Source organism: Geotrypetes seraphini, chromosome 7 (genome assembly GCF_902459505.1).
Source record: "Geotrypetes seraphini chromosome 7, aGeoSer1.1, whole genome shotgun sequence".
NCBI lineage: Eukaryota > Metazoa > Chordata > Amphibia > Gymnophiona > Dermophiidae > Geotrypetes > Geotrypetes seraphini.
Genome location: NC_047090.1, coordinates 111,713,640 through 111,741,408, shown reverse-complemented (window position 1 = coordinate 111,741,408; position 27,769 = coordinate 111,713,640). Strand labels below are relative to the sequence as shown.

The following is a 27,769-nucleotide window of genomic DNA, read 5'->3' as shown; positions in this document are numbered from 1 at the left end:
CACATGCGTACTCCTATCTGCATGTTCCGTGATCTGTATGTCCGTGGTAGGCAGGAGAGCGCATGCGCGCTTAGGGTTCTATTAGCTTGAAAGGAAAAATGGCACGCAGATGTTATTTGTAAGTTCATTGGACCCCAAGGTAATGTTCTGGCCAAAGTTATTTTTAAGTTCAAAGCCACCGCCGCGGCTCCTCTCACGAGTCTCACCTGCATCTGAGAAGGCTTCCAACGCAGGCAGAGATCGTGAGATGAGCTGCCGTGGCGGCTTTGAACATAAAAATAACTTTCGCCACAACTAAGGGAGTCATGTCTCCAGAGGCCCCAACTGTAACAGTCGGAGACAGAAATCGGCAATTCCTCGCGATCCCGGCTACTTCTCACACCCACTAGCCTGCTAAACAGCTTCCCGATTACCCTCTAACCTGGTTACAGCCATGGTTTCTCAACCTGCCGAGCATGCGCTGAAGGGTACGTGAACGCACTGCCCCTGCGTGACTAGGCGACCACTTTAGCTGGGTACCTGATTAGGTTTTCTAAAACAGTTTGCAGTTCCACACTGAATGGCAATCAGCTCCTTGTTACAAAATAGTTCCTGCTGATGAATTCAAATAGAACGTCCTGATTCATTGCTTTTCTTCTGTGATGTAAGCGTGAATTTGAACAAAAGGTAAATAATAATGTCGTTTTTATAACTTAACTTCGTGTTCAATCGTTCCCTCACCGCCGTGATTCCTTATTCTTCCACAGGGTCGATGCACATTAGCTTAGCTGCTCTGACTTTTTAAAAAACTGCAAAATCTTAACTTTGGCCATGTATCCCCCCTTCATTGGATTTCTGCTTATTCCCCACAGATTCTGCACATCTGCACCTCTTTGAAGCATCTCTACACGTTCTAAGCAATTTAAAGGGGACCTTTCTTATGCACCAAGATTTCCATTGCATCTCTGTAAAGGTCAGGCCACCGGTGCACCGAATCCAAGGTCCTTTCTCTGCTAGCTGGATGGTTATTATTAGGTCACACCCTCAACATTTAGCACCACAGTTATAACAACGGAGAAGTGAAATCTGTCATTTTCCTGCTTACCCACTGGGGGGAGGGAAATGCTGCTGCACAGGGAAGTGGGGGGAGAGAGACAGATAGAAAGAAAGACAGTAGACAGCGGGAGGGAGACATAAAGAAAGGAAGAAAGACACAGAGGCAGGGAGAGACAGACAGACATATATTCTAGCATCCGTTAATGTAACGGGCTTACAGACTAGTAACAAATAAGATGTTTAGTTTTACATGAGAGGAAAAAGGTCTCAGAAACCTGTTTAGAAACTGATGAAATGAGACTTATCAGTTCCAGATTTCAATCGCTGATACTGTAAAAAAAAAAAAAAAAAAAGACCTCATTCTCAAACACCCTATTTTGTGTGTGTTAATATTTTACATTTTCAATGAGCAGGTTTCTGAGATCCTTTTTCCTCTCATGTAAAACTAAACATCTTTTATTTGTTATTAGAAGCCATATTGTTACTCATTGCAATTAACCCATTGGGATCATATACCCAAACCTAACATTTAAATGGGAAGGCTAGGGAGCAAAAAAACATACATACGATAGAAGTACTGTATATTTATTAAGAAAACAAGTTAGTATTCATACCTGCTGCTAATAGTCCTGCTTCCTCGTTAACATGTAATGGAAGATGTGCATACTGGTTGTTATGACCCTCATACTGTTTTACACATTTCCTGGTTCTCAGGTCCCAGAGTTTGATCTGAAAATATACCACCAAGACTAGTTAAAAGCTAAGACAAGGAATAATGCTGTTTATGAGCTGTCACTCAAACACTAAAAACAAGGAAGGTTGGGATCATGACTAGTCTATAAGACTATTTGAACTCTAAGGTCTATTTTTTGCCAGTAAGAATTTGTGCGTTGTAAAACAGAGCTTTCCTCCAGCTTTTATTTAATGCTATGAAAAACTTGCTATTTTAGAGGGTATTATTATAAAGGATTTTCTAGGTGTAAAGACCTGTTTACACATGTGAGAGATCTTTATAAGACTGCCTCAGTGATTCCACATGTAAAAATATATGCAGTGCCAAGAAGATACATATATACTTTTATACAAATGTGCATCTGGGCATGTATAGTAGCGGAGCACAGATGGAGTCACATTGCAACAGCTGCGGCTTCAATCCAATTGTGATTTCTGCCACTTTGCCGCTAATTATTTTCCAGGGCATCTATGTGTCTTTTTAAGAGGCTTTGAAATAAATGCATGCTTGGCCAGTACTCATAGGCAAATTGTTAGCACTTGTTTTATAGCAGGGGTCAGGAACCTTTTTGGCTGAGAGAGCCATACAATATGTTTAAAACTAAATACAAGTAAATGTGTGCATTTTATGTAAGTCTCTGAATTCTTTTTAATAACGTTGTTATGCTGTTGCTAACCAATGATGAATAAAGTAGTTCTTACCATTAATGCGACTTCTGGTTCTGCATGGTTTTACTGATGGCTTTATAGTCTGGTTGATATGTGGTGAGGTTAAGTTTCTTGCAGGCATTGAGACTTCCATCCATTAAACGTGATCGTAGGTTGGTCTTAATGTTCTTTAGTTGCGAGAAAGACTGTCATTACAGCAATACTCACACGCTGCAGTGTGTGGTAGGTGACAGGAAGCGCGTTCCAAGTTTTGACAATCAGCTGGTCTGCGGGTTGAAGTTTTTTCATTTCTCCCCACTTGTGTTTGCTCGCCAACTCTGCTTGCTGTCATGCAAGTCTTTCCAAATCTTCATTCAGCGACTTGAACTTATTCACCCACATGTCTGAGGCCTTCAGGTCAGCAGCTTGGAGCTCAAAATCTTTGACGGAGACACCGGGGATGTAACTCAGATCAGCGCTGTCCACTGCACACTCGTGTGGATGGGTGATGAACTTAAAAAGACGAGCGTGCTCACGAAATTCTTGAATGACTGCAGGAGATTAGATGTGAAGCCCGCTAGCTGCTGAAGATCAAGATGTTGAGCAGGGTCACTTGCTGTGCATGCATCTTTAAACTCTCCCAGTTTTTCAAAGTGTAGTAAACGACCTGTTTCAATGTCGGCGATGAAGAGTTCCAGCATGTTTTCAAATGCAAACACTGCTTGTTGAAGGGATAAGACTGTATTTCCAATGCCTTGCATTTTCACATTGAGCTGGTTCAGATGTTCAGTCATGTCCACGAGATAGAAGGGCTTCAGGAGCCACTCAGTGTTAGCTAACTCAGGATGCTCAATGTTTTTCATTTCAATAAAAGTCCGGATTTCGCTCAGACAAGCCGCGAAACGGCTGAGCACCTTCCCTTTTGCCAACTAACACACATTGCTGTGCAGAAGCAGACCAGGATAATTATTCACAACTTCATCCAGCAGTGTTTTAAACTGGCGATCATTTAAAGCTCGGGCAACAGTAAAGTTGACCACCTGAATGACCAGCGACATCACCTCACCAAGCTGCTCACCACACATCTGAGCACAAAGCGCCTCCTGATGTAGGATGCAGTGAAAACTTAGAATGGGTCTCTTTTCATGTTCACAAAGAAGCGCTACGAATCCTGTTTTTCACCACCATGCACGGAGCACCATCAGTACACACCGAAATAAGTTTATCCATCGGTAGATTTTGCTCTTTAGCGAGCTCAGTGAAAGACTTGAATAAATGTTCCCCTCTTGTCCCTTTCATAAACAAAACAGCAAGACTTTCCTCACGTAGTGTGTCACTGACAGCATACCTTGCAATCACGCTGAATTGGGATAAATGGCTTACGTCTGTTGACTCATCAAAAGCGAAAGAAAAGAATGGTGCTGCATTTATGTCCTTCACTTGTGTTGCCTCAATTTGATTTGCCATCATGATGGTACGATCGTGAACAGTTCTTGCCAACAGAGGCATGTCTTTTATTCGTCTGATTATCTTGTCTTTATCCGAAAAGTCGTCAAAAAGTTCATTGGCAACATCAAGCATGAATGTTTTGGCATACTCCCCATCTGTGAATGGCTTTCCGTTTCTCACAATTGCTAAAGCATCAGCAAAGCTAGCCGAATTCCAGTCACCTTGTTGGGTCCAAACACGGAGTTGCTGCTAACTAGCTTACACTCTGCACAGTAGCTCTTGACATGCTTTCTTCCTGCTGTCCCCCGCAGGATATTTCGATGCAAATGTAGTATGCCGTGTGTCGAAGTGCTGATTTATATCTGACCGTTTCATCGATGCAATTTTATCATTGCATATTAGACACACTGCAGAACCTGCTCTCTCCACAAAGGCAAATTCCTCTGTCCATTCCTGCTGAAAAGTACGATACGCCTCATCTTTTTTTCTTTTAGCCATCTTCTTCAATAAAAGGGTTTCTGCAATTAGCTAGCTGACTGAGGTGAGGAGGATACCACCCCAGGTAGTGGTCTTTGGGGCAGGGCAGAGGTAATGAAGGCAGGGTACCCAATTGCGGGTGTAGCTGGTAGGATGGGAAGCCAGGGCCTCGATTTGGGGCTGCCTGTGAAGGCCGATGTGGCTTCAGGCCCGTTCGGCCGTGGATGCTGCGGGACAAGGTACAGGGTGGGTCCCAAGGATGCTGGATGTGGATGTGATACAGAGGAGGGCGTGGCTGCGCTTGGCGGATAGAAGACGTGTTCTTCTTTCCCAGCATGCATCAATCAAGCCCCAGCCAAGGATCTTTCCCATGCATTCATATAGTTACAGAGGGACACTGGGGAGATTAGTGGGGTTCTGGAGCAATAACAAATGAAGTAGGCACACTTACAACTTGTCCCCTTCACTGGTATAGCTTGCTGCGGTCCAGGCTAGAATCTGCAGCTGGGGGAGGTACCACATTGTGCAGAGCGTCGGAAGATGGCCGCCGCTGTCCCCATCCTGGCTCAGATCCGATCCGGCTCTGTGTCGGCGGCTTCTGCTTCCGGGTGACCAGCAGAATGTGCGACCGCTCTCCTTGGCTCCACCCCCGGAAGTCAGAGTGTCACGTTAGCAGCAAGCCAGATGCAGCCATCAAAAGAGCCACATCTGGCTCGTGAACCATAGGTTCCTGACCCATGTTTTATAGAGTTACCCCCTAACACTTGCATACTTATTATGTACATAAATGTTTAAAATAATAGCATATACATGCATAAGTGTGCACATATGTGCCTATGTGCTATTCTATAAATATACATGTATCTTAGTGCACATTTTACAGGTGGCACATACAAAGGGAGATAATTTTTTTAATTAAAAGATCATTTTAGATACATTTTCAAACTATGAAGTGTCCCATTTGGTTTCTCATTCCTCTACTAGTTTATCTTACCAAAACTGACACAATGCTGCTGAAACAGATGACAATGGATGGACAGACAGAAAAACAACCAAAACCAATAACTGCTTTCATTCATTATGAAATGCATGTAAGATTACCTTCCCAGCCATGTCCGATGCCAGCATATAGTTTTCATCTTGTAAAATCTTCAAAGACGTAACAGCAGAATTATGGAAGAAATGGACATGCTTCCTTCTGCCTTTCTCTCTATGTTGTCTGAGATCAATGCTAAAAATTTCTCCTGAACGGCAGCCATTATATAGTACTGGAGTCTGCAATATACATAAATGTGTGCAATTTAGTCAGACATGGGCAACCTGCGGAAGAGCAACTCTTATAGAATGAAATGCAGAGCTGGTAAGATTCAACACTAAGGGCAATGGTGATCTCACTGCTCTAGCCGGATATTAAATACACATCAATTGCTGTTTCCCATTTTGATTGACATCTGCTTCTAACATGTACCAAACAAAAACAAGGGAAACAAAAGCAGCACATGATCTTATATATAAAATATTCAATCAAAAAAGGCTTTCATTTTACAATAAACCACAATAAATAAAACAAAAATTTTTAAAAACAAAATCTCAATATAAACAAATGAACAGATATTTACTATATCACTTCATAATGCAAAGCATTATTAGTAAAAACTAAAAGCCTGCCATTGCTTTAACTCAGCTGATCAGGGCTGTATATTATATATATATATATATATATTTATATTTGTGGTTTTCTGCAGTTTGCTTTTAATCAAACTGAACACCAGCTCAAAAAATAAAGCAAATTCTTAAAATTATACAATTTTATAACTGAGAGCATATAATGTGCATGTAAGTACACAGATTAGTGGCACTTTGTGTGAAAATGTACCCTATGCTATTCTGTAAGGTAGCACCCTAGGGCTTTAGTGAGTAACTACAAGGGGTGTACATGTGGGAGGAAGATGGGCATATCTCCAATTTATGTTACCTATACAATATTATCAGTTATTAATATAGCATGGAAAACTTAGGTTTGCCCATTTACAGTTTCTTTTGACCTAGTGTAAAATGACCATTTCTAATTTTAGGTACAGCAATTCTGACTTAAGTTAGTATTCTAGAATTGGTGCTCAGCATGTGGCATCAGTGGAACTATCTAGAAGCACCCAGTTACAAAATTGCCCACTAATGATATCAATGACAGGCAGAACAAAAGTACATAAGAATAAAACGATTGCCATACTGGGACAGACCAAGGTCCATCAAGCCACAACAAAGCCACTTTTTGCCCTTGGGTTGTATCAAGGGTACAATGGTACATCAAATCCCAGTGTCAAAAACAAGGTTATTTCAGTAACTCTCATGTCTCTTGCACAGCATGAGTCAGACTTTTAAAAAATGGTTTATTTAAGGGTGGCTCTGTAAGTCTCGTTTCCAGTATGTATGCTTATCTTGCAGAATACAGTATTAGTTTTTTACATAATGAGAGGTATTTTTTTCCTATCTAGATAGGATACAATAAACATATATACAATATCTATATGAGACAATAAGGCCCGGATTCTGTATAGGACGCCCGGTCTCAGAAGCCGATGGGCGTCCTATATAGAATCGGGCATAAAGTAAACATGATTCTCTAACTGACGTCCATGTTACAATTGTCGGTTAGAGAATCGGGTTATTGTAGACGCGGCCGCTAAGCTTATAGTGACAAGGGATCTCCCTGCTGTGATAAGTTTAGTGGCCGCCAGTCCCCTCCCCCAAACAAACACGGCAGGAGGGATGCCCAATCCCTCCTGCCCGAAACACCCCCCCTGAAGATTGCCGGCAGTAGGGTGCCTAATCCCTCTTCCCCGAACAAAACTGGCAGAGGGGTGCCCAATCCCTTCTGCTGGAAACCACCCTGCCGTGTTTGTTCAAGGCGGGTGTGGGGGGGGGTGTTCTGGGCATGAGGGATTGGGCATCCCTTCTGCGGTGTTCGATTGGGGGGGGGGGCTGGCGTCCGCAAAACTTATCGCAGCAGGGAGATCCCTTGCCACAATAAGCTTTGCAGCTGCGTCTACTTACAGTTGTAAGCATCTCCCGTTGGACTAGGGAGACACGTATGGCTGCCTAGCCTTAGGGGAGCTTAGGCGGGCATGCAGGCCTCCCTATGCTCCTGGAGGCATCACCAATGTAGGCGGCATGCCTCAGGTGTTTTTTTTTTAAATGTGCATCCCGATTGGCTGGTTAGACAGCAGTAGGACGCCTACCGCTGCCTGCAATTGGGATGTCGTTTGCAGATCCGGGCCTAAATGTTCAGGACTCTGCTCCAAGCCATGGAGGTAAGGCTATTCCAGAAGGGTTCCCATATTAATTGAAATTGCAGAAGGTAAAGAACTGAGAGATTCTGTTTCGGCTGTTATGAAAGATAATGTTATATTATATCAAAAATTAGAACGTATTGAGAACTTTAATAGAAGATTGAATTTTAGAGTTCTGAATTTCTCTAAATTGGTGGGAATAACCCCTGTGGATTTCTTTAAGAAATATTTAATGAATATTTTGAAGTTTTCTTGAACTAATATACTTCTTTAAATAAGGTGTATTTGCCAGATTCTTCCAAAAAAATCAGGGGCCAATCAAGAAAATGTGATTCAAGAAAATGGAATTCAGGCCTCGCTCGGCAGGAGAGAATATTTTGCAAGATTTGTCACTCATACTAAAAGATTTGTTATCTCAAGTGTCTGACCGAGCTACGCTTCTAGTCTCTTTTGTGTTTGAACATGATCTTAATGTTGTTTTAAATTGTTCTTTCAAAATTCTCAATCTTTGTTTTGTGGCCAGAAAGTATGGATATATCCAGATATGACAAAGACTACACAAGATAGACAGAAATTATTTCTAAGGGAAGAGACTCGACTTTTAGGAGATTCATTTTTATTAGCTTATTCCTACAAATGTGTGGTAAAATATATGGGTATAAAATATGTCTTTTTTGATCTACAACATTTGAAAGCCTTCATAGATATGAAGAAAATCTCAAGTGTGAATGAAACATCTACTGTTTGACACTGATTATATTAATAGAAGATCTCTAGTTTATTGTCTTTTCCTGATTTAGCTTGCCTTGATGTTACATTTACCCAGGCAATATCAAGGTAGTTGAAATCACCCATTATTATTGCATTACCTAGTTTGTTAGCCTCCAAAATTTCTGATAATATTTCAGCATCTGTCTGTTCATCCTGGTCAGGAAGATGGTAGTATATTTCTACTCACAGGGATTTCAGGGTGTGTTTTGGTTTTTGTACAATTTTTAGTCCATTTGATTCAAGGTCCTCCTTAACATAATGCTACACCTCCATCAATTCATTCCACCCTATTATCACTGCAATATAATTTGAACCATGGTATGACAGTGTCCTATTGGTAATCTTCCTTCCACCAGGCTTCAGAGATGCCTTTTATATCCATCTTTTCATTTAGTGTAGTAAATTCTAACTCTCCTATCTTGTTTCTTTGGCTTCTGGAATGTGAATATAGTCATTTCAAATAATGTTGCCATTCCTATTTACAGTTTGCGCCCCTCCCCCCAAACCTCTCATACAACCCACATAACTGCCCATATCCTTTTTTATCCCTAACATGAGGAACTGAGCACATATTAACGCCTACCCCCTACCCCCAAACACCCTACCAGTAATGATTACAAAGCAATCCTCCTTAGCTGACAAAATATCAACCTTGGCAAAATTGTTTACCCTCAAACTGTACAAAGCCACTCACACACAATAGTAACCACAAAAGTTCTGAGGACATGCGCCCCACCTCAGACATAGTCACGAAACTACAACCACTTCCAATGAGGAAGAAAAGGAAAAAAAAATCCACTCAAGCACAACAGAGTTCTCCACTAATATTCAGTGTTCAATGTCCCCATGAACAGAATGTCTCTGAGAAAACTAAACAATCTCGGGATTGAGCTTCATGTTGTCCTCAGGCTCCACAGATCTCCAGTCCAGCAAGGTCCAAGACCATCTACTTGAAAGATATGCAAAAGCAATAAGTGGACAGACCACCCTCAGGCAACAGTTAAAGCAAAATTGCAGGGATAAGCATTACACCAATAAACATACTCAAGCACTCATAACTCTCATACAATGTCCACATAAAAAAAAACAATCGATAAAGACTCCTGGAGAAATAGCACTTGGCTCCAGCACTGGTGTTGCAAAAATCAATAGACATCAAAGGAAAAGAGAAGTCTGTTCTGAAAGTGTTTGAACGAAGCAGCACTTAACCAGAGTGTGGGGCCAGCTTAATGCAAACTGAGGCCTGTGGGTCTCCCAAGACAGCCACTGCTCAATCCAGACCAGGTACTAGGGAGAACAGGCTACTAAAGTCCCCCAAAAAGTCAGTGCCATAGATATGGGCAAACCCCCCGCACAATCGAACTGGGCAACAAAGTCCTGTGCTTCTGACACTATAGCATAAGTCCTAGTCGATACATTATGAGTTACTTGCAATTTAGCTGGATATTGCAAAGCAAACCGGTTCTTGCGAGCAAATGGAGTATAAAAGATGGGGCTAAAACGTTTCCGCTGTTGTGCTACTTTTGAAGAGTAGTCCTAGAAGCACAAAATGTGTCAGTTCACCTGTTGTATGGCCACTTTATGAGCAAAATTGAGGAACCTAATAATGATCACCTGGGGTCTGGTGGCTGCTTCTGGGTGCAACCCTATCTTGTGAGCCCACTCAGTGTGGAACGGGCCTAGAGTTTCAAAGTCCCAGGGAGGTTGGTATCCAATGCTCAAAGAATGCATGCAGCTCAGACTCAGGCAGTGTCTCAGGAAGCCCAACAAAGCATAGGTTGTTGCACTGTGTGCAATTCTCCAACTCTTCAACTTTTTCCTCCAGGGCCTTCAGACACTTTAGTTGTTGTTGTTGGGCCGCCTACGCTGTCTTCGATATCTCTGACTCTCTTTGGAAATGTGAAAAACAAAGAAGACTGTGGATACAGATGTTCTGAAAATGATTTATTATACACTTTTCACAATAAAACCATAAAAATTCAACTGTAATAGTCCAACCGGACCCTACACAGTCCGTGATTTGGCGAACACACCTTCCTCAGGGGTTCAGTTGATGTAAGGTACACAGAAAAAAATATTAAAAATGGATAATGTGCTTGTCTTTGAGCAGATAGCCGGGAATGACTGGAGACAAGCAGAAGGGCGTAAAAAATATTTATCTATATCCACAGTCTTCTTTGTTTTTCTCGTTGGATTGACTGTGGATTATTGGGTCTTCTTTTTCCTTTTGTTGCGTCTCTTTGGAAATGTACCAGATCACGGCTGACCCTATCCAATTTTCCTTGGAGCTTCTCCAACTTGTCATCGATGGGTAAGAGTCTTTTATCTAATACAAATTCCAGGGCCGCAGTAATTTCTACAGTAATCTCCACCACCCATGTAGAAAGCCACGGACCGGCCTGCTGGACTCAGAGCAATCATCATCTTGTCCTTCACAATGCGGCCTCGATCACTGTCTTTGCTGCAATGGTTGAATAGAAAAGCTCAGCACAGCATGGCAAAGCAGTGGCAGGATGAAAACCCAAAAATACAGTCCCATTGGGAAGAAGGACATGGTACTATTCGAAAGGGTCCAGAGAAGAGTGACCAAGATGGTTAAGGGGTTGGAGGAGCTGCCGTACAGCGAAAGATTAAAGAAATTGGGCTTCTTCTCCCTCGAACAGAGGAGATTGAAAAGGGACATGATCGAAACATTCAAGGTACTGAAGACTTAGTAGATAAGGACAGGTTGTTCACCCTCTCCAAGAGGGTACTCTCTGAAGTTGAAAGGAGATAGATTCCATACAAACGTAAGGAAGTTCTTCCTCACCCAGAGAGTGGTAGAAAATTGGAATGCTCTTCTGGAGTCTATCATAGGGGAAAACACCCTCCAGGGATTCAAGACAAAGTTAGACAAGTTCCTGCTGAACAGAACGTGCGCTGGTAAGGCTAGTCTCAGTTAGGGCACTGGTCTTTAACCAGAGGGCCGCCGCGTGAGCGGACTGCTGGGCATGATGGACCACTGGTCTGACCCAGCAGCGGCAATTCTTATGTTCTTATAAAGAATCAGAAAAATCAGGTTTATTTGGGCAGGCGGCAGGAGAGGCAGTGTTCAACGTCCTTTCCTGAGCATGGTGTTATGTGATCTCCATGAGCAGAGTACTTTAAATAAAATAAAATAAGGTTCCTGAGCTTACCTATTTAGCTTTAGGTCCCCCTTTCCCCAAGTTTGCCAGCAAAGTCTTACCAGTGAAGATCTCTGTGTCTCTGGCAGTCCTCTCACAGCACCTCTTCTGGACTGAGGGGGAAAATCACCTTGTCCTATTTATGTGCTACTTGTTCCTTGATGATTCTCACTGCAAATAATGTGTCACTACGGCCCTTTTGAACTTTTGTCTTTGATCAGTCACTATGGTTTGACTGACAGATAATTGAACACAGTGTTCTTCTATCCTGATGCCTTAAAGAAAATTCCTGCAAAGGTTCTCTGTAAATGCTTTTCTCTATAGAAAATACTTTAAACTAGATATTCACAAATAGCTTGCTTTCAGTTTATTTTGATAGAGCTGTCTTTTGAAATGGCTAAAAAAAAAAAAAAAAAATTAAACTGAGGCAGCTTGTGCCTACTAGTTGTGCTTACGTTTATACTGATACTATAAGAAAAATAGCTCCTTGAAATGCTAGTCTATGAACTCTAACAGAGACTTCCTATGTTAAGAAAAAACTATCCCTTAGACTCCCTTGCTAAGTGAGCGGAATACTTTAAATTAAATAAAATAAAATCCCTGAGCTTACCTATTTAGCTTTAGGTCTCCCTTTCTCCACTCCCTTTTCCTGTCCCTCTTTTTTCTGTTTTGCTTGATTTCTACTGAATATGTAACTGCTATAAACAACACTGACAAAACATTAACAGGTTAACACATCACAAGAAGCACTGCTCTGGTTGCACAGTTTTATACTGTTTTCTTGAGCCTTTCAAGCATTTCATTAATAAAGTTACACTTAAAAATTCAGAGAGGGCAAATGAACGTAAAACTAAGCTGTGAATAAGTCTGCCCTGTGAACTTCTAAAAGCTAAGTTACTCAGCATTTCATATTCTGCTCTTTTCACTGTTTTTCAGCATTATATCTGCTTAATTTCTCTTCTCCCTGTTTCTTACTTAAAAAAACAAAAAAAAACACAAAAAATAAACCCTTCTCTTTCCTTTGTTAAATCTTATTTCCTCTTCCTCTTCATAGGACTAAGGGTAAGACTTATAGTCCCACCAACCCCAGGGACCACTTTTCATATATAGAGACCTAAATAATCAGGACTACTCAAAACAAGTCACTTCACAACCAATCAAGATGACCTTTATTCTATGCAATCACTGTGGTGCTTTAATTCCAAGACACACTATTTGGAGGCTTAAGGCTTGCCCCATCTGTCTTCAACTTGCTAGTATTAAGGAGGAGCTCTGCAAACTTAAACAGGAATTGAATACAATTAAAGCAGCTTCCATCACTCCACAAAATCATACCAATTTACCACCTCTACCTCAAAGAATAAAACAGCCCAGGAATAAATGAGTCACAGTAGACTCAGGAAGACTGCGACATGTAACACAGAAACATCCACCTTCACTAATATTACCTCTACAGAATTCCTTCGTTCCACTAGTGCACTGCGATACTCAAGAAAACAGAAGGGGGGTGGGACTGGAACAAATGAAGGTAACTCAAGAGAACAAGCGCACCCTAAGCATAAATAAAAAAGCCAAAAACAGAAAACTATTACTGTTGGGGGATTCCATCAACAGAGGCATTAACCTTGGAACAAAAAGCCAAAAACAGAAAACTATTACTGTTGGGGGATTCCATCAACAGAGGCATTAACCTTGGAACACAAGGCGAGGAGACCAAAATAGTGAAATGTCTTCCAGGATCCTCAGCTACCAGGAGTTCCAGGCAAATTCTGACTATAATTAAGGAAGAAATTAAGGATTTTAACACCGATGTTGTTATCCATCTGGGAACAAATGACCTGGCCAACAACTCCACACTTGCAGCACAGAAAGCTTTTTGGGAGCTTGGTGAGGGTTTGAAACCTTTTGTAAAGACTTTAGCTTTTTCTGAAATACTGCCTGCATATGGAAAGGGAGAGCAAAGAGTAAAAAACACAGAGGACTTTAATAGATGGCTCAAATCCTGGTGTCAACAAGAAGGCTTCAGGTACATAGGAGGATGGGTAAATACATGGAAGGACAAGAAGCTATATTGCACTGATGGGCTACTTATTACTACAGCAGGAAAAAGAAACCTTGCAGAGAAATTTAGACAATATGTTTCTAGGCATTTAAACTAGAAGGTGGGGGTGGTGTATGTATGAAGGACAATTATAGAGACCACCCCCGACAAAAGAAAAGATGTGATAGTAGTAAAGATTGCAACATAAACAATATCAGAAACTCATTTCTTAGTATTGCAACGGAAAGTGAAACGAAACAAAAATCCATACAAAAAAGGAGATTACTGCTGAAAAATAGCTGGAAAGCGATGACCACAAATGCTCGCAGTCTAAGCAACAAAGTTCATGATCTGCAAGCCCTGATGTTAGAGGCAGATCTAGATATTGTCGCTATCACAGAGACATGGTTCAGTGAATCCCATGGATGGGATGCATACATACCGGGATATAATCTTTTTAGGAAGGACAGAGATGGTCAAAAAGGTGGAAGAGTAGCTCTCTAAGTAAAGATCAATATCCAAGCAACCAAAATGCAAGGGACCTGGGGAGAGGAAGAAGCGATATGGATCGCTCTGAAAAGAGAAGATGGAACTTCAATCTATGTGGGTGTAGTCTACAGACCTCCGACTCAATCACAGCAAATTGATAAGGATCTGATTGTGGATGTCCAAAAGTTTGGAAGGAAAGAGGAGGTTCTGCTGTTGGGAGATTTCAACCTGCCAGATGCGGACTGGAATTTTCCGTCTGCGGAATCGGAAAGAAGTAGGGAGATTGTGGATGCCTTTCAAGAGGCTCTGCTCAGACAAATGATGACGGAACCCATAAGGGAAAAAGTGATACTGGATCTGGTCCTCACAAATGGAGAGAGTATCTCTAATGTTCGAGTGGGTGGTCACCTGGGAAGTAGCGATTATCAAACGGTTTGGTTTGATATAACGGCTAAAGTGGAGATCGGCCGCACGTTACTTAAAGTCCTAGATTTCAAACGTACGGACTTTAATGCAATGGGAAAGTACCTGAAGAAAGTGCTGTTAGGATGGGAGGACATAAGAAAAGTGGAAAGACAGTGGTCTAAGCTGAAAGGAGCAATAAAAATGGCTATGGACCTTTATGTGAAGAAAATCAATAAAAGCAAGAGAAAAAGGAAGCCGATATGGTTCTCCAAACTAGTGGTGGAGAAAATAAAGGCAAAAGAGTTGGCGTTCGTGAAATATAAAAAAAACCCAAGAAGAGGAGTGCAGAAAGGACTACAGGGTGAAACTGAAAGAAGCCAAGAGAGAGATACGTCTGGCGAAAGCACAGGCGGAAGAACAAATGGCTAAAAATGTAAAAAAGGGAGACAAAAATTTTTTCAGATATATTAGTGAAAGGAGGAAGATGAAAAATGGAATTGCTAAACTAAAAGATGCTGGGAACCGATATGTGGAGAGTGATGATTAAAAAGCAAATGTGCTAAACAAATACTTCTGTTCTGTGTTCACAGAAGAAAATCCTGGAGAAGGACCGAGATTGTCTAGCAAAGTTACACGAGAAAATGGAGTAGATTCTGCGCCGTTCATGGAGGAGGGTGTTTATGAGCAACTTGAAAAACTAAAGGTGGAAAAAGCGATGGGACCAGACGGGATCCATCCCAGGATACTAAGGGAGCTCAGAGAGGTTCTGGCGAGTCCTATTAAAGACTTGTTCAACAAATCTCTAGAGACGGGAGTGATTCCTGGGGATTGGAGGAGAGCGGATGTGGTCCCTATTCATAAAAGTGGTCACAGGGATGAAGCAGGAAACTACACGCCGGTGAGCCTCACTTCAGTTGTTGGAAAAATAATGGAAGTGTTGCTGAAAGAAAGGATAGTGTACTTCCTTGAATCTAATGGGTTACAGGATCCGAGGCAACATGGCTTTACAAAAGGTAAATCGTGCCAAACAAACCTGATTGAATTTTTTGATTGGGTGACCAGAGAGATGGATCGAGGACATATGCTAGGTGTAATTTACTTAGATTTCAGCAAAGCCTTTGATACAGTTCCTCATAGGAGGCTGTTGAAAAAACTTGAAGGGCTGAAGTTAGGACCCAAAATGGAGAACTGGGTTAGAAACTGGCTGTCGGATAGACCCCAGAGGGTGGTGGTTAATGGAAGTCGCTTGGAGGAAGGAAAGGTGAGTAGTGGAGTCCCTCAGTGTTCGGTGCTGGGGCCAATCCTGTTCAATATGTTTGTGAGTGACATTGCTGAAGGGTTAGAAGGAAAAGGGTGCCTTTTTGCAGATGATACCAAGATTTGTAACAGAGTAGACACCAAAGAGGGAGTGGAAAATATGAAAAAGAATCTGCAAAAGTTAGAGGAATGGTCTAATGCCTGGCAACTAAATTTCAATGCAAAGAAATGCAGAGTAATGCATTTGGGGATTAATAATCGGAATGAACCATATATGCTGGGAGGAGAGAAGCTGATATGCACGGACGGGGAGAGGGACCATGGGGTGATATTGTCCGAAGATCTAAAGGCAAAAAAACAGTGTGACAAAGCAGTGGCTGCTGCCAGAAGGATGCTGGACTGTATAAAGAGAAGCGTAGCCAGTAGAAGGAAGAAGGTGTTGATGCCCCTGTACAGGTCATTGGTAAGGCCCCAATTGGAGTATTGTGTTCAGTTTTGGAGACCGTATCTGGCAATGGACGTAAGAAGACTTGAAACGGTCCAGAGGAGGGCGATGAAAATGATAAGAGGCTTGCGCCAGAAGACGTATGAGGAGAGACTGGAAGCCCTGAATATGTATACCCTAGAGGAAAGGAGAGACAGGGGAGATATGATTCAGATGTTCAAATACTTGAAGGGTATTAACGTAGAACATAATATTTTCCAGAGAAAGGAAAATGGTAAAACCAGAGGACATAATTTGAGGTTGAGGGGTGGTAGATTCAAAGGCAATGTTAGGAAATTCTACTTTACGGAGAGGATGGTGGATGTCTGGAATGCGCTCCCGAGAGAGGTGGTGGAGAATAAAACTGTGACTGAGTTCAAAGAAGCGTGGGATGAACACAGAGGATCTAGAATCAGAAAATAATATTAAAAATTGAACTAAGGCCAGTACTGGGCAGACTTGCACGGTCTGTGTCTGTATATGGCCATTTGGTGGAGGATGGGCTGGGGAGGACTTCAATTGCTGGGAGGGTATAGATGTGCTGGAGTAGGTTTTAACGGAGATTTCGGCAGTAGGAACCCAAGCACAGTACCGGGTAGAGCTTTGGATTCTTGCCCAGAAATAGCAAAGAAGAAAAAATAAAAAAAATAAATTTAAATTGAATCAGGTTGGACAGACTGGATGGATCATTCGGGTCTTTATCTGCCGTCATCTACTATGTTACATACTATCGATTAGAAGCCACTCTAACCTGAGAGAAAATTAAGCTAATCAAAGTGTGTATGTGTGTGTGTGGGGGGGAGGGGCATTCTAGGTAGATGGAAATTCATTCTCACCCGGGTGGAAAACTGTTGTGCCAGGACATCACTCTGAGTTGGAAAAGTCTGCGAATGGCCTGTAGCAACGTTGGTCACATAAACTCGCCGGGTCAAACCTTAAAAATAAAATACATTATATCATTGTGCTGCATGGGCTTCTGAGGTAGTCAGAAGTATGAGTAGAGAAAGTGAATCAGATTTGGTCAGCTAATTACAGTGGATGCAAATCCTAATGGTTAGAAAAGCTGTATGAGAAACCAGGTTCAAATCCTACTGGTATTCCTTGTGAACTTGGGCCAATTCCTTTACCCTCCACTGCCTCAGGTACAAACTTTGACTGTAAACTCTCTGGGAACATGAAAATACCTAATGTTCCTCAGTGCAATTCATCTTGAACTATCAATGAAAATGTGTTAGTTAAATCTGAATAAATCAATGTTAGGCCTAAGAATCTGAGACCAGACCAAGCTCGGATTTTCTCCAGTGCAAAGGGTACAGTAGGCTTGGCATGTGAGTTCCTTCTGCTCACTGTGAGATTTGCAGAAGGTATCATTTACATTTTAATGCTAAGAAATGTAAGGTCATGCATTTGGGCTGCAATAAGTGAAGCCAAGCGCGGAAGACCCATTTCAGAATTTGGAGTTCACACTAGCTGATGTTTACAGCGAACTGACAAGACTCAAGGTGAACAAAGCCATGGGACCAGACAAATTGCACCCAAGAGTGCTCAGAGAGCTGTGCGATGTCCTGGCGGAGCCATTGGCCCTGCTCTTCAATCTCTCCCTACGCATGGGGAGAGTCCCCCTGGACTGGCAAACAGCTAACGTCGTTCCTCTGCACAAAAAGGGTTGCAGAGCAGAGGCTGCAAATTACAGACCAGTGAGTCTCACATCGATAGTGTGTAAACTCATGGAAACACTACTTAAACGTAAATTAGACACGATCTTGGATGAGGGGAATCTAAGGGATCCCAGTCAACATGGATTCATTAAGGGTAGGTCATGCCAGTCCAATCTCATCAGCTTCTTTGATTGGGTAACAGGAAAGCTAGACTCGGGAGAGTCTCTGGACATAGTGTACTTGGATTTCAGTAAGGCTTTCGACAGCGTCCCACACCGCAGACTATTAAGTAAGATGAAATCAATGGGGTTAGGTGAGACACTAACTGCATGGGTCAATGATTGGCTGAGTGGGAGACTTCAGAGGGTGGTGGTCAATGGCACCCTCTCAGAGAGGTCGGAGGTGACCAGCGGAGTGCCACAGGGCTCTGTCCTAGGTCCTCTCCTTTTCAACATATTTATAAGGGACTTGACCCGAGGGCTTCAGGGTAAAGTAACATTATTCGCCGATGACGCCAAACTATGTAATATAGTAAGTGAATGCAATTTGCAGGATAGTATGACGCAGGACCTGCTTATATTGGAAAGCTGGTCCTCGATATGGCAGCTGGGCTTCAACGCTAAGAAATGTAAGGTCATGCACCTCGGTTGCAGAAATCCATGCAGAACTTACACTTTAAATGGAGAAACATTAGCTAGGACTTCAGTAGAACAAGATTTGGGAGTAATCATCAGTGCAGACATGAAGGCTGCCAAACAAGTAGAGAAGGCCTCATCCAAGGCAAGGCAAATGATGGGATGTATCAATATAAGTTTCATCAGCCGGAAACCTGAAGTCATAATGCCACTGTACAGAACCATGGTGAGACCTCATCTGGAATACTGTGTGCAATTCTGGAGGCCACATTACCGCAAAGACGTGCTTAGGGTCGAGTCGGTTCAGCGGATGGCCACTAGGATGATCTCGGGGCTCAAGGGTCTCTCGTACAAAGAGAGGCTAAACAAACTACAGCTCTACACTCTAGAAGAGCGCAGGGAGAGGGGGAATATGATTGAGGCATTTAAATACATTACGGGATGTGTCGAGGTGGATGATGACATCTTCTTTCTCAAAGGACCCTCGGCCACAAGAGGGCATCCGCTCAAACTCAGAGGAGGGAAATTTAATGGGGACATCAGGAAGTATTTCTTCACGGAAAGAGTGGTGGACCATTGGAACAAGCTTCCAGAGCAGGTGGTCAAGGCTGCCAGCGTGCTTGACTTTAAGAATAAATGGGACATCTACGTGGGATCCCTACGAAAGTTGAGTTAAGGAACTGAGTGATTTGCACTCAGACTTAATGGGGTGGGTCAGTAGAGTGGGCAGACTTGATGGGCTATAGCCCTTTTCTGCCGTCATCTTTCTATGTTTCTATAAACCGAGGATATGGTGAAGAAATTTTGTGCACAAAAGAGCAGAACTTGGGAGTGATAGTATGTGATGATGTTAAGGTGACCAAACAGGTCAAAAAAGGTGACAGCAAAAGCTAGAAGGATGCTATGGTGCATATGGAGAGGTATGGCCAGTAGGAAAAAGGAAGTATTGCTGTCCCGGTATAAGACTCTGGTGAAACCTCATTTAATTGTGTACAATTCTGGAGACTGCACCTTCAAAAAGATATAAACAGGATGGAGTCGATCCAGAGGTAGGCTATTAAAATGGTCATTGGTCTTTGTCATAAAGCTTATGGGGACAGACTTAAAGATCTCAATATGTATACGTTGGAGGACAGACGAGAGAGAAGAGATGCGATAGAGACATTTAAATACCTACATGGCATAAATGTGTAAGAGGCGAGTTTCTTTCATTTGAAAGGAAGCTCCGGAATAAGAGGGCATAAGATGAAGTTAAAAGGTGATAGGCTCAGGAGTAATTGCTTCCTGAACAACTTGTCAAGGAAAATATGAGAGGAAATACAATTCTGGACTTAATTCTAAATGGACTAAGAGGACATGCGCAAGGTGTAGAAGTAGAAGGGACGCTGGGAACAGTGATCACAATATGATCCGCTTCAACCTGTACACGGGGGCGAAACATCGATCCAGAACGATGACCACGGCACTGAATTTCCAAAAAGGGAATTACGAAGAGATGAGACGAAGGGAATTATGAAGGGATAGTGGGGAAGAATATTAAGAAGAGGATAAGCACTGTAAAAATGCTAGAGCAAGCAAGCATGGTCTCTTTTTAAGGACACAGTCACCAAGGCGCAAAATCTATATATACCGCGTATCAACAAGGGATCCAAGAGGAAAAAAACCAAGGAACCGGCGTGGCTCACTGTAGCAGTGAAGGAAGTGATCAGAGACAAGAAGACTTTGTTTAAGGAATGAAAAAGGTCAAGAAGACTTTGTTTAAGGTTAAAAACGGACGAAAACTGGAAAAAGCACAAACATCAAAGCAGGTGTCATAAGGCGGTAAGAGGGGCCAAAAGAGACTACGAGGAAAAAATAGCCAAGGAGACAAAAAACTTCAAGCCATTCTTTCGATATATTAAGGGGAAACGACCCGCGAAGAAGCAGTGGGGCCACTGGATGACCATGGAATAAAGGGAGTGCTAAAGGAGGAAAAAGCCATCGAGAAACAAACTGAACACATTTTTTGCGTCTGTATTTACCAAAGAAGATATACACAACATACCGGAAGTCGACAGGCTTTACGCAGGAAAAGAAGACAGGAAACTGACAGGGTTGATGGTCAGTCTAGAAGAGGTATGCAGGCAGATTGATAGGCTTCAAAATGATAAAGCCCCGGGACCGGATAGCATCCATCCGAGGGTAATCAAGGAACTGAAAGGGGCTATAGCTGAACTGCTTCAACTAATAGCCAATCTGTTAATCAGATCAGGAAAGATTCTGGAAGACTGGAAGGTGGCGAATGTTATGCCAATCTTCAAAAAAGATTTGAGGGGAGATCCTGGAAACTACAGACTGGTGAGTCTGACCTCAGTACTGGGAAAGAAGATAGAGGCGCTGATAAAGGACTGCATCATTGATCACCTTGACGGGCCAGCCAGCACGGCTTCAGCAAAGGAAGATCTTGCTGCACTTCTTCGAGGGAGTAAACAGGCAGACAGACAAGGGTGACCCAGTTGACATTGTATATCTGGATTTTCAGAAGGTGTTCGACAAAGTTCTGCATGAACGACTACTTTGAAAAATTGCGAGCCATGGAATTGAGAGTGAAATACTCACGTGGATTAAAAACTGGCTGGCAGATAATAAACAGAGAGTGGGGGTAAATGGACTATAAACGACCTGGAAATTGGTACGACGAGTGAGGTGATTAAATCTGCAGATGATATGAGAAGTTATTCAGAGTAATGAAGACGCAGGAGGATTGCGAAGACCTGCAACATAAACACGCTCGAAAAATGGGCCATGACATGGCAAATGATGTTTAACGTGGATAAGTGTAAGGTGATGCATGTCGGTAACAAAAATCTTATACACGAAAACAGAATATCTGGTGCGGCACTTTGAGAGACCTTCCAGGATAGAGACTTGGGAGTACTGGTCGACAAATCGATGAAGCCGTCCACGCAATGCATGGTGGCGAAAAAGGCGAACAGAATGCTAGGAGTAATTAAGAAGGTTATCATGTTGCTGTTCCAGGCCATGGTACGCCCTCACCTGGAATACTGCATCCAATACTGGTCGCCATACATGAAGGACACAGTGCTACTCGAAAGGGTCCAGAGAAGAGCGACTAAAATGGTTAAGGGGCTGGAGGAGTTGACGTACAGTGAGATATTAGAGAAACTGCGCCTTTTCTCCATTGAAAAGAGGAGACTGAGAGGGGACATGATCAAAACATTCAAGATAATGAAAGGAATAGACTTAGTAGATAAAGACAGGTTGTTCACCCTCTCCAAAGTAGAGAGAACGAGAGGGCACTCTCTAAAGTTAAAAGGGGATAGATTCCGTACAAATGTAAGGAAGTTCTTCTTCACCCAGAGAGTGGTAGAAAACTGGAATGCTCTTCTGCAGGCTGTTATAGGGGAAAACACCCTCCAGGGATTCAAGACAAAATTAGACAAGTTCCTGCTGAACTAGCAGGTAAGGCAAGTCTCAGTTAGGGCGCTGGTCTTTGACAAAAGGGCCACGTTAGCGGACTGCTGGGCACGATGGACCACTGGTCTGACCCAGCAGTGGCAATTCTTATGTTCTTAAGAAAATACTTTTTTACAAAAAAGGTGGCAGATATGTGGCTTCAGCTCTCGGTAGATGTGGTAGAGAAAAAGATTGTTTAACTTCAAGAACACGTGGAACAGGCATGTGGGATCTGCTAGGGAGAGGAGGAGATAGTGGATGCTGTGGATAGGCAGACTGGATGGGCCATTTGGCCTTTATCTGCCATCATATTTCCATACTTCTATTTTTCAACTCCACCTCCTTGTGTCACTGGGTAGTGCTTCAGCTCGTTTTTCCTTCTGCAAGTGAGAAGAGGTATCTTTTCATCTGCTCTGCATCTGATTTATTTTCAAGTTTTTTATCTGATGTCTGAGACTTCCTGGTGCTACAGAGGTTCCCCGGATTCTGCCTGAGAGATAAAGTCTCTGGATCAGAGGGCTGTAGCTGAGAGGCAACCCTTTCACAGGGTACCTACCTAGCTGGGCTGCACTAATTCTTAGATAGGTTGGGGCATGTTCCCCTGGGAGCTCAGCTTGCCCGATATTTCAAGTGCTTGAGTGTAGGCTGAGTGGCCCCATGTTGGTCCAGAGGACTGGGAAGACTGGGGGTCAGGGTCAATGTCTTTACTCCCTCAAAGTAAATTCACATTCTGGGTCTCAGGTAGGTGTTCACAGTCAAGTGTCTGTGGCAGCCCTACACCAGGGAGAGGACTCAACGGTGTTCACACCTTTCAAACTAGTGGACTTGATGGAAATCATTACATTATCTTTGCGGGAATTAAATTTCAAACTCCTGCAGACTTCCACAGCTCAAATTTCACTTTTGAGCAATTCTGAGATCCAGTCCACATTTTTTCCTTTGCATTCAGAGATAACCAAAAGCACTGGGAGGAGCCAGAGGGTCCTCTGAAGGTTGCCAAGATTATGACAAAATTGAATCCGATGGTTCGATTTCTATCAGCTTTTTACCCACCTAAGGTGGAGTCATTAGTAGCGCATGTAACTAAGCGTACTATGCTCCTTAGTGAGAGAGGAGTGATCTTAAAGGATGCACAGGATCTCTGGGTGGACTTGGTCCTCAAAATACAGATTTAATTGTCCCCCCCCTACTTTTCATTTCTTTTTTGTATCTCTGTCCTATTGAATTATGTATTTCTTCCCTTTTTCTGCTTGTGTGAATAATTTGTTTTGTCAGGTAGTATTTGTTAACCCATATTAATATAATTTTTATTATGTACACCACTTAGATATCTGATAAGCGGTTTATCAAATGTTAAATAAATTTCAAACTTTAGCTTTGGGTTTGGAAGTGGCTGAAATCGGGTCCTTCGTGGTACGCATCTTCCATAAGATGCTATGCCGGACTCCATCCGCTGAGAAGAGCACATACTCCCAGGTTTTACTGTCAGGGGCAGATTATGTAGCAGACTCCCTATATGATGTTTTTATGGTCATGAGCAAGGTGTCTGCTTATTCTCTCTCCACCCAAAGAATGCTCTGGATCCAGGGCAGGATTAATTTGTCAAGGGCTCCTAGGCACACAAGTACACTGGGCCCCCTGCCCCGCCGCACCCCACCATGCACCCAGGCGGAAACAGGAAGCTGCGTCAGAGGGAAGCTTTGGGCAAGCAGCACCGCTTGCAAAATTACAGTTTCTGTTGCCTTTCTTACCCACGTTGCTTGCTTGTCTTACTTTCCATCGATTGGGGGGGGAGCCGCATTGCTGATCGGGGGACCCTTGTTGCCGATCGATGCTGGAGGGCCCATTGCCGTTTGGAAAAAACAATGTTGATGCCCTCCTTCATTGGGCCCCCGTGACCACTTTGAGCCCTAGGCACGTACCTACTGGGCCTATTGGTTAATCCTGCCATGTCTGGATCAGACGATGGGCAGGAGATTCAGCTTTTAAAGCTACTTTTGAGTAGGCTCCCTTTTAAAGGACAAATGCTCTTTGGAAAGGGGTTGAATGATCTTATGGCCAGTGTGGTGGATTGATGTCCTAAGTCATTGCCAGACAGTAGACCACATGGTTGGTTATTATTGTAGCTGTTGCGAATGTTCTTTGTGTTTTTATATTGTGGATTGATAGTTTTTTATGCATACCACCAGATTTTTCTGTCCACAGATTTTTTTTTTTGGGGGGGGGAGGGTTTGTGTGTCTACTATTGCTTTATTGTTCTCTTGTTTTGTTTAGTCATCAATAAAAATTGTTTTACACTAATAGACACTTATTTTCCTGTTCATCCACTATACGTTTAGGTTCTCTTCTACACTCATTTCTGAAATAAAATCCAATTACCTTCCCAGATTATGTAAAAACATAGGCAACTGAATCTTTGGGAGGTTGTACCAAAACCAGATAGAAATGGAAGGCTCTATTTGTGATTTATAAACAGTTGTACGGAATAATGTCCCTATTTATACTTTAATAAAAAGATTTAAATATATAATCATAAATGTTTGAAACTTGTGCACATGAGGACAAAGTCTGCAGGGATGGGGCGGGGACAAACTTTGTCCTCATGTCATTTTCTAGCCTGGGTGAAGATCTGTTCAGACAAATGGGTGCTGGATATCATTCGAGAGGACTACAAGCTTGAGTTTTTTGCCCTCTTTGTGAACTTTTTATAGATTCTCTGGCAGGAAAACCGGAAAAAACAGTGAAAGTCTTAAGAATGGTAAACCGGCTTCTGGAGATCCAAGCTGTGGAGTCAGTACTGGACACAGAATAGGGGTTGAGCAGATGCTTGATATACTTTATCGTGCTCAAGAGAGACTAAAACAATTGAAGGTCCATCTTGCATCTGAAGTCTGTCATAAGAACATAAGAAGTTGCCTCCATGGGTCAGACCAGAGGTCCATCGTGCCCAGCGGTCCACTCCCGCGGCGGCCCATCAAGTAAACGACCTGTGAAGTGGTTTCTGACTATTTCTGTAACCTACCTCCACTTCTATCTGTACCCTTCAATCCCCTTTTCTTTCAGGAACCTATCTAGACCCTCCTTGAACCCCTGTAGCGTGCTCTGGCCTATCACAGCCTCAGGGAGTGCGTTCCATGTGTCCACTACCCTCTGAGTGAAAAAGAACTTCCTAGCATTTGTTCTAAACCTGTCCTTTTTCAATTTCTCCGAGTGCCCCCTTGTACTTGTGGCTCCCCACAGCCTGAAGAATCTGTCCCTGTCCACCTTCTCTATGCCCTTCATGATTTTGAAGGTTTCTATCATGTCTCCTCTAAGTCTCCGTTTTTCCAGGGTTCCCAAATTATGAATGGAGACTATGCGTGACTTCCTAGCCACGCTGTATTTGATGGAGGTTTACTTACATATTCCCATATTCTCGGAACACGGAAGGTTTCTCAGATTCCATGTCCTAGAGAAGCATTTCAAATTCTCAGCACTCCCTTTCGAGTTGGCAAAGGTGCCTTACACCTTTACAAAGGTGATGGTGGTAGCTCCAACACACTTGCACAAAGCGGGGATTCAGATTCATCAGTGCTTGGACGATTGGCTGATCAGAGCTCCATCCATAGCCGAAGGTTGCCAGGCAGTGATATAAGTTGTACAGTTCCTGCAGGACCTGGGATGGATTATCAATTTCCAGAAGAGTAATTTAGACCTGGTCCAATTCCTGGAATATCAGGGGATTCTGTTCAACATGGAAGAAGGCAGTATTTTTCTGCTGGAAGCGCAAACTGAAGCTAAGACACCAGATTTTGGAAATCCTGGTGATGCTGGCTCTACCTGCAGTTGCTGATGTCCATGGTAGCAACCATAGATGTGGTGCCTTCAGTGAAAGCTCACCTAAGTCCTCTTAAAAGTGCACTACTATCCTGCTGGTCTCTGCAAACAGATCTGCTCCAGAGACAGTTACCCTGGATGGTGGAAACATCAAAGTCTGTGCTGGTGGTTCTGGGCGGAGACGCCATCTAAGGGCTTACCTCTCTGCATTTCCTCGCGGGTGAATGTGATGATGGATGTCAGACTGGTCAACTGAGGGGGTCATTGCGAGGGTCGCCCAGTTCAGGGCCACTCTCGGAGGAACTGGTCCATCAACATTTGGCTAGCACTGCAGGTCTTCAAAAAGTATCTGGAAGGCAAAGTGGACAGGGTCTTTCTCAAACAATGCCACAGAGGTGGCATACGTCACCAGTCAAGGAGGCACCAGCAGTGCTCAGTTAAAATTGGAGGCCCAATTGTTGTTTTGTTGGGCGGAAGCCCACCTAGAAGCTAGCCTAGAAGCTGTCCCAAAGTGTTTTCAACAAAATTGTGAAGTGCTGGGGAAGGCCAGCTGGGGATTTGAGCCAGGAAGCGCCAGTGTAGATGCCATAGTGCAGATTTCACGAACTGAAGAGGGTTGTGTTTCCCAAGTGGTCAACAGTAGGTCTGATCATTCAAAGAATAGCGACCCATCTTGGGTTGGTGATTCTAGTGGCACTAGATTGGCCGCGTTGGCCATGGTACATGGATCTAGTACGGCTATAACAGGACAGATGTCTCTGGCTGCCCTTATTGCCAACACTTTTGTCACAGGGCCTAATTGCCCTGGAGGACCGGAATGCTTTGGTTTTACGGCTTGGCTCTTGAGCGCGCAGCCTTGGTACAGAAAGGTTATTCAGAGGGAGTCATAACTACCCTTCTACTATTCAAGAAATGGCTTATGCTAAGAACTGGAAGAATTTTCAGCTCTGGTGTGATGGGCAGAAGTTAGAGCTGCACATGGCTTCCATATATAAAATCCTGTCATTCTTTCAAGATGGCCTAGAAAAAAACTAGCGGTTGGCTCTCTCAAGGTGCAGGTAGCCAGCCTCTCGTGCTTCAGAATCCGAACGGAGAAAGGGTCCTTAGCTTCTCATCCTAACACAGTTAAATTCCTGAAGATTCCTCTGAAGAAGGAACTGATGAAATCTGAAAGCTCTTGTACACCAACATCTTTAATTGATTAATGTTATTCCAATATAAATTAGGAATAACCTTCAAAATCTTTAGAACAATTCTAGTCTTTAAGCCCGTTAAGTCTGTCTGTGTTTCTTTATCTCTCTCTCCTTGGCAGCTGTCTGTATCCTTCTGTCTCCCCCTCCCCCGAGCAAAGCTGTCTGCCCCCAGCACACACCTCCCCCCCAAAGCAGCCCCCTTTCCCTCTCCCTAACTGTCTCTCCATGGCTTTCTTCTGTCTTCCCCCCAGAGCAAAGCTCTGTTCCTAGCACACCTCCCCCCAAAGCAGCCCCCTTTCCATCTCCCTATCTTTCCATGGCCCCTTCTGTCTCCCCCCAGCACACCCCTCCCCCCAAAGCAGCCCCCTTTCCCTCTCCCTGTCTCTCCATGGCCCCTTCTGTCTTCCCTCCCAGAGCAAAGCTGTTTGCCCCAAGCACACCCCTCCCCCCCAAAGCAGCCCCCTTTCCCTCTCCCTGTCTCTCCATGGCCCCTTCTGTCTTCCCCCCAGAGCAAAGCTGTCTGTCCCCAGCACACCTCCCCCCAAAGCAGCCCCCTTTCCCTCTCCCTATCTCTCCATGGCCCCTTCTGTCTCCTCCCAGAGCAAAGCTGTCTGTCCCCAGCACACCTCCCCTCCAAAGCAGCCCCCTTTCCCTCTCCCTGTCTCTCCATGGCCCCTTCTGTCTTCCCCCCAGAGCAAAGCTGTCTGTCCCCAGCACACCTCCCCCCCAAAGCAGCCCCCTTTCCCTCTCCCTATCCACGGCCCCTTTT

General features: G+C 43.4%; 1 protein-coding gene across 1 annotated transcript in view; it reads right to left on the bottom strand.

Moving 5' to 3' along the window:
• Positions 1 to 27,769, bottom strand: part of DCAF4 (DDB1 and CUL4 associated factor 4) — a 108,737-nt gene that overhangs the window by 2,451 nt on the left and 78,517 nt on the right. The window contains exons 11-13 of the mRNA XM_033953248.1: positions 17,079 to 17,176; positions 5,443 to 5,616; positions 1,650 to 1,764 (exon numbers count right to left, since the gene is read on the bottom strand). Coding sequence (XP_033809139.1) covers positions 1,650 to 1,764; positions 5,443 to 5,616; positions 17,079 to 17,176 — 387 coding nt within the window. The remainder of the gene's footprint in view (positions 1 to 1,649; positions 1,765 to 5,442; positions 5,617 to 17,078; positions 17,177 to 27,769) is intronic.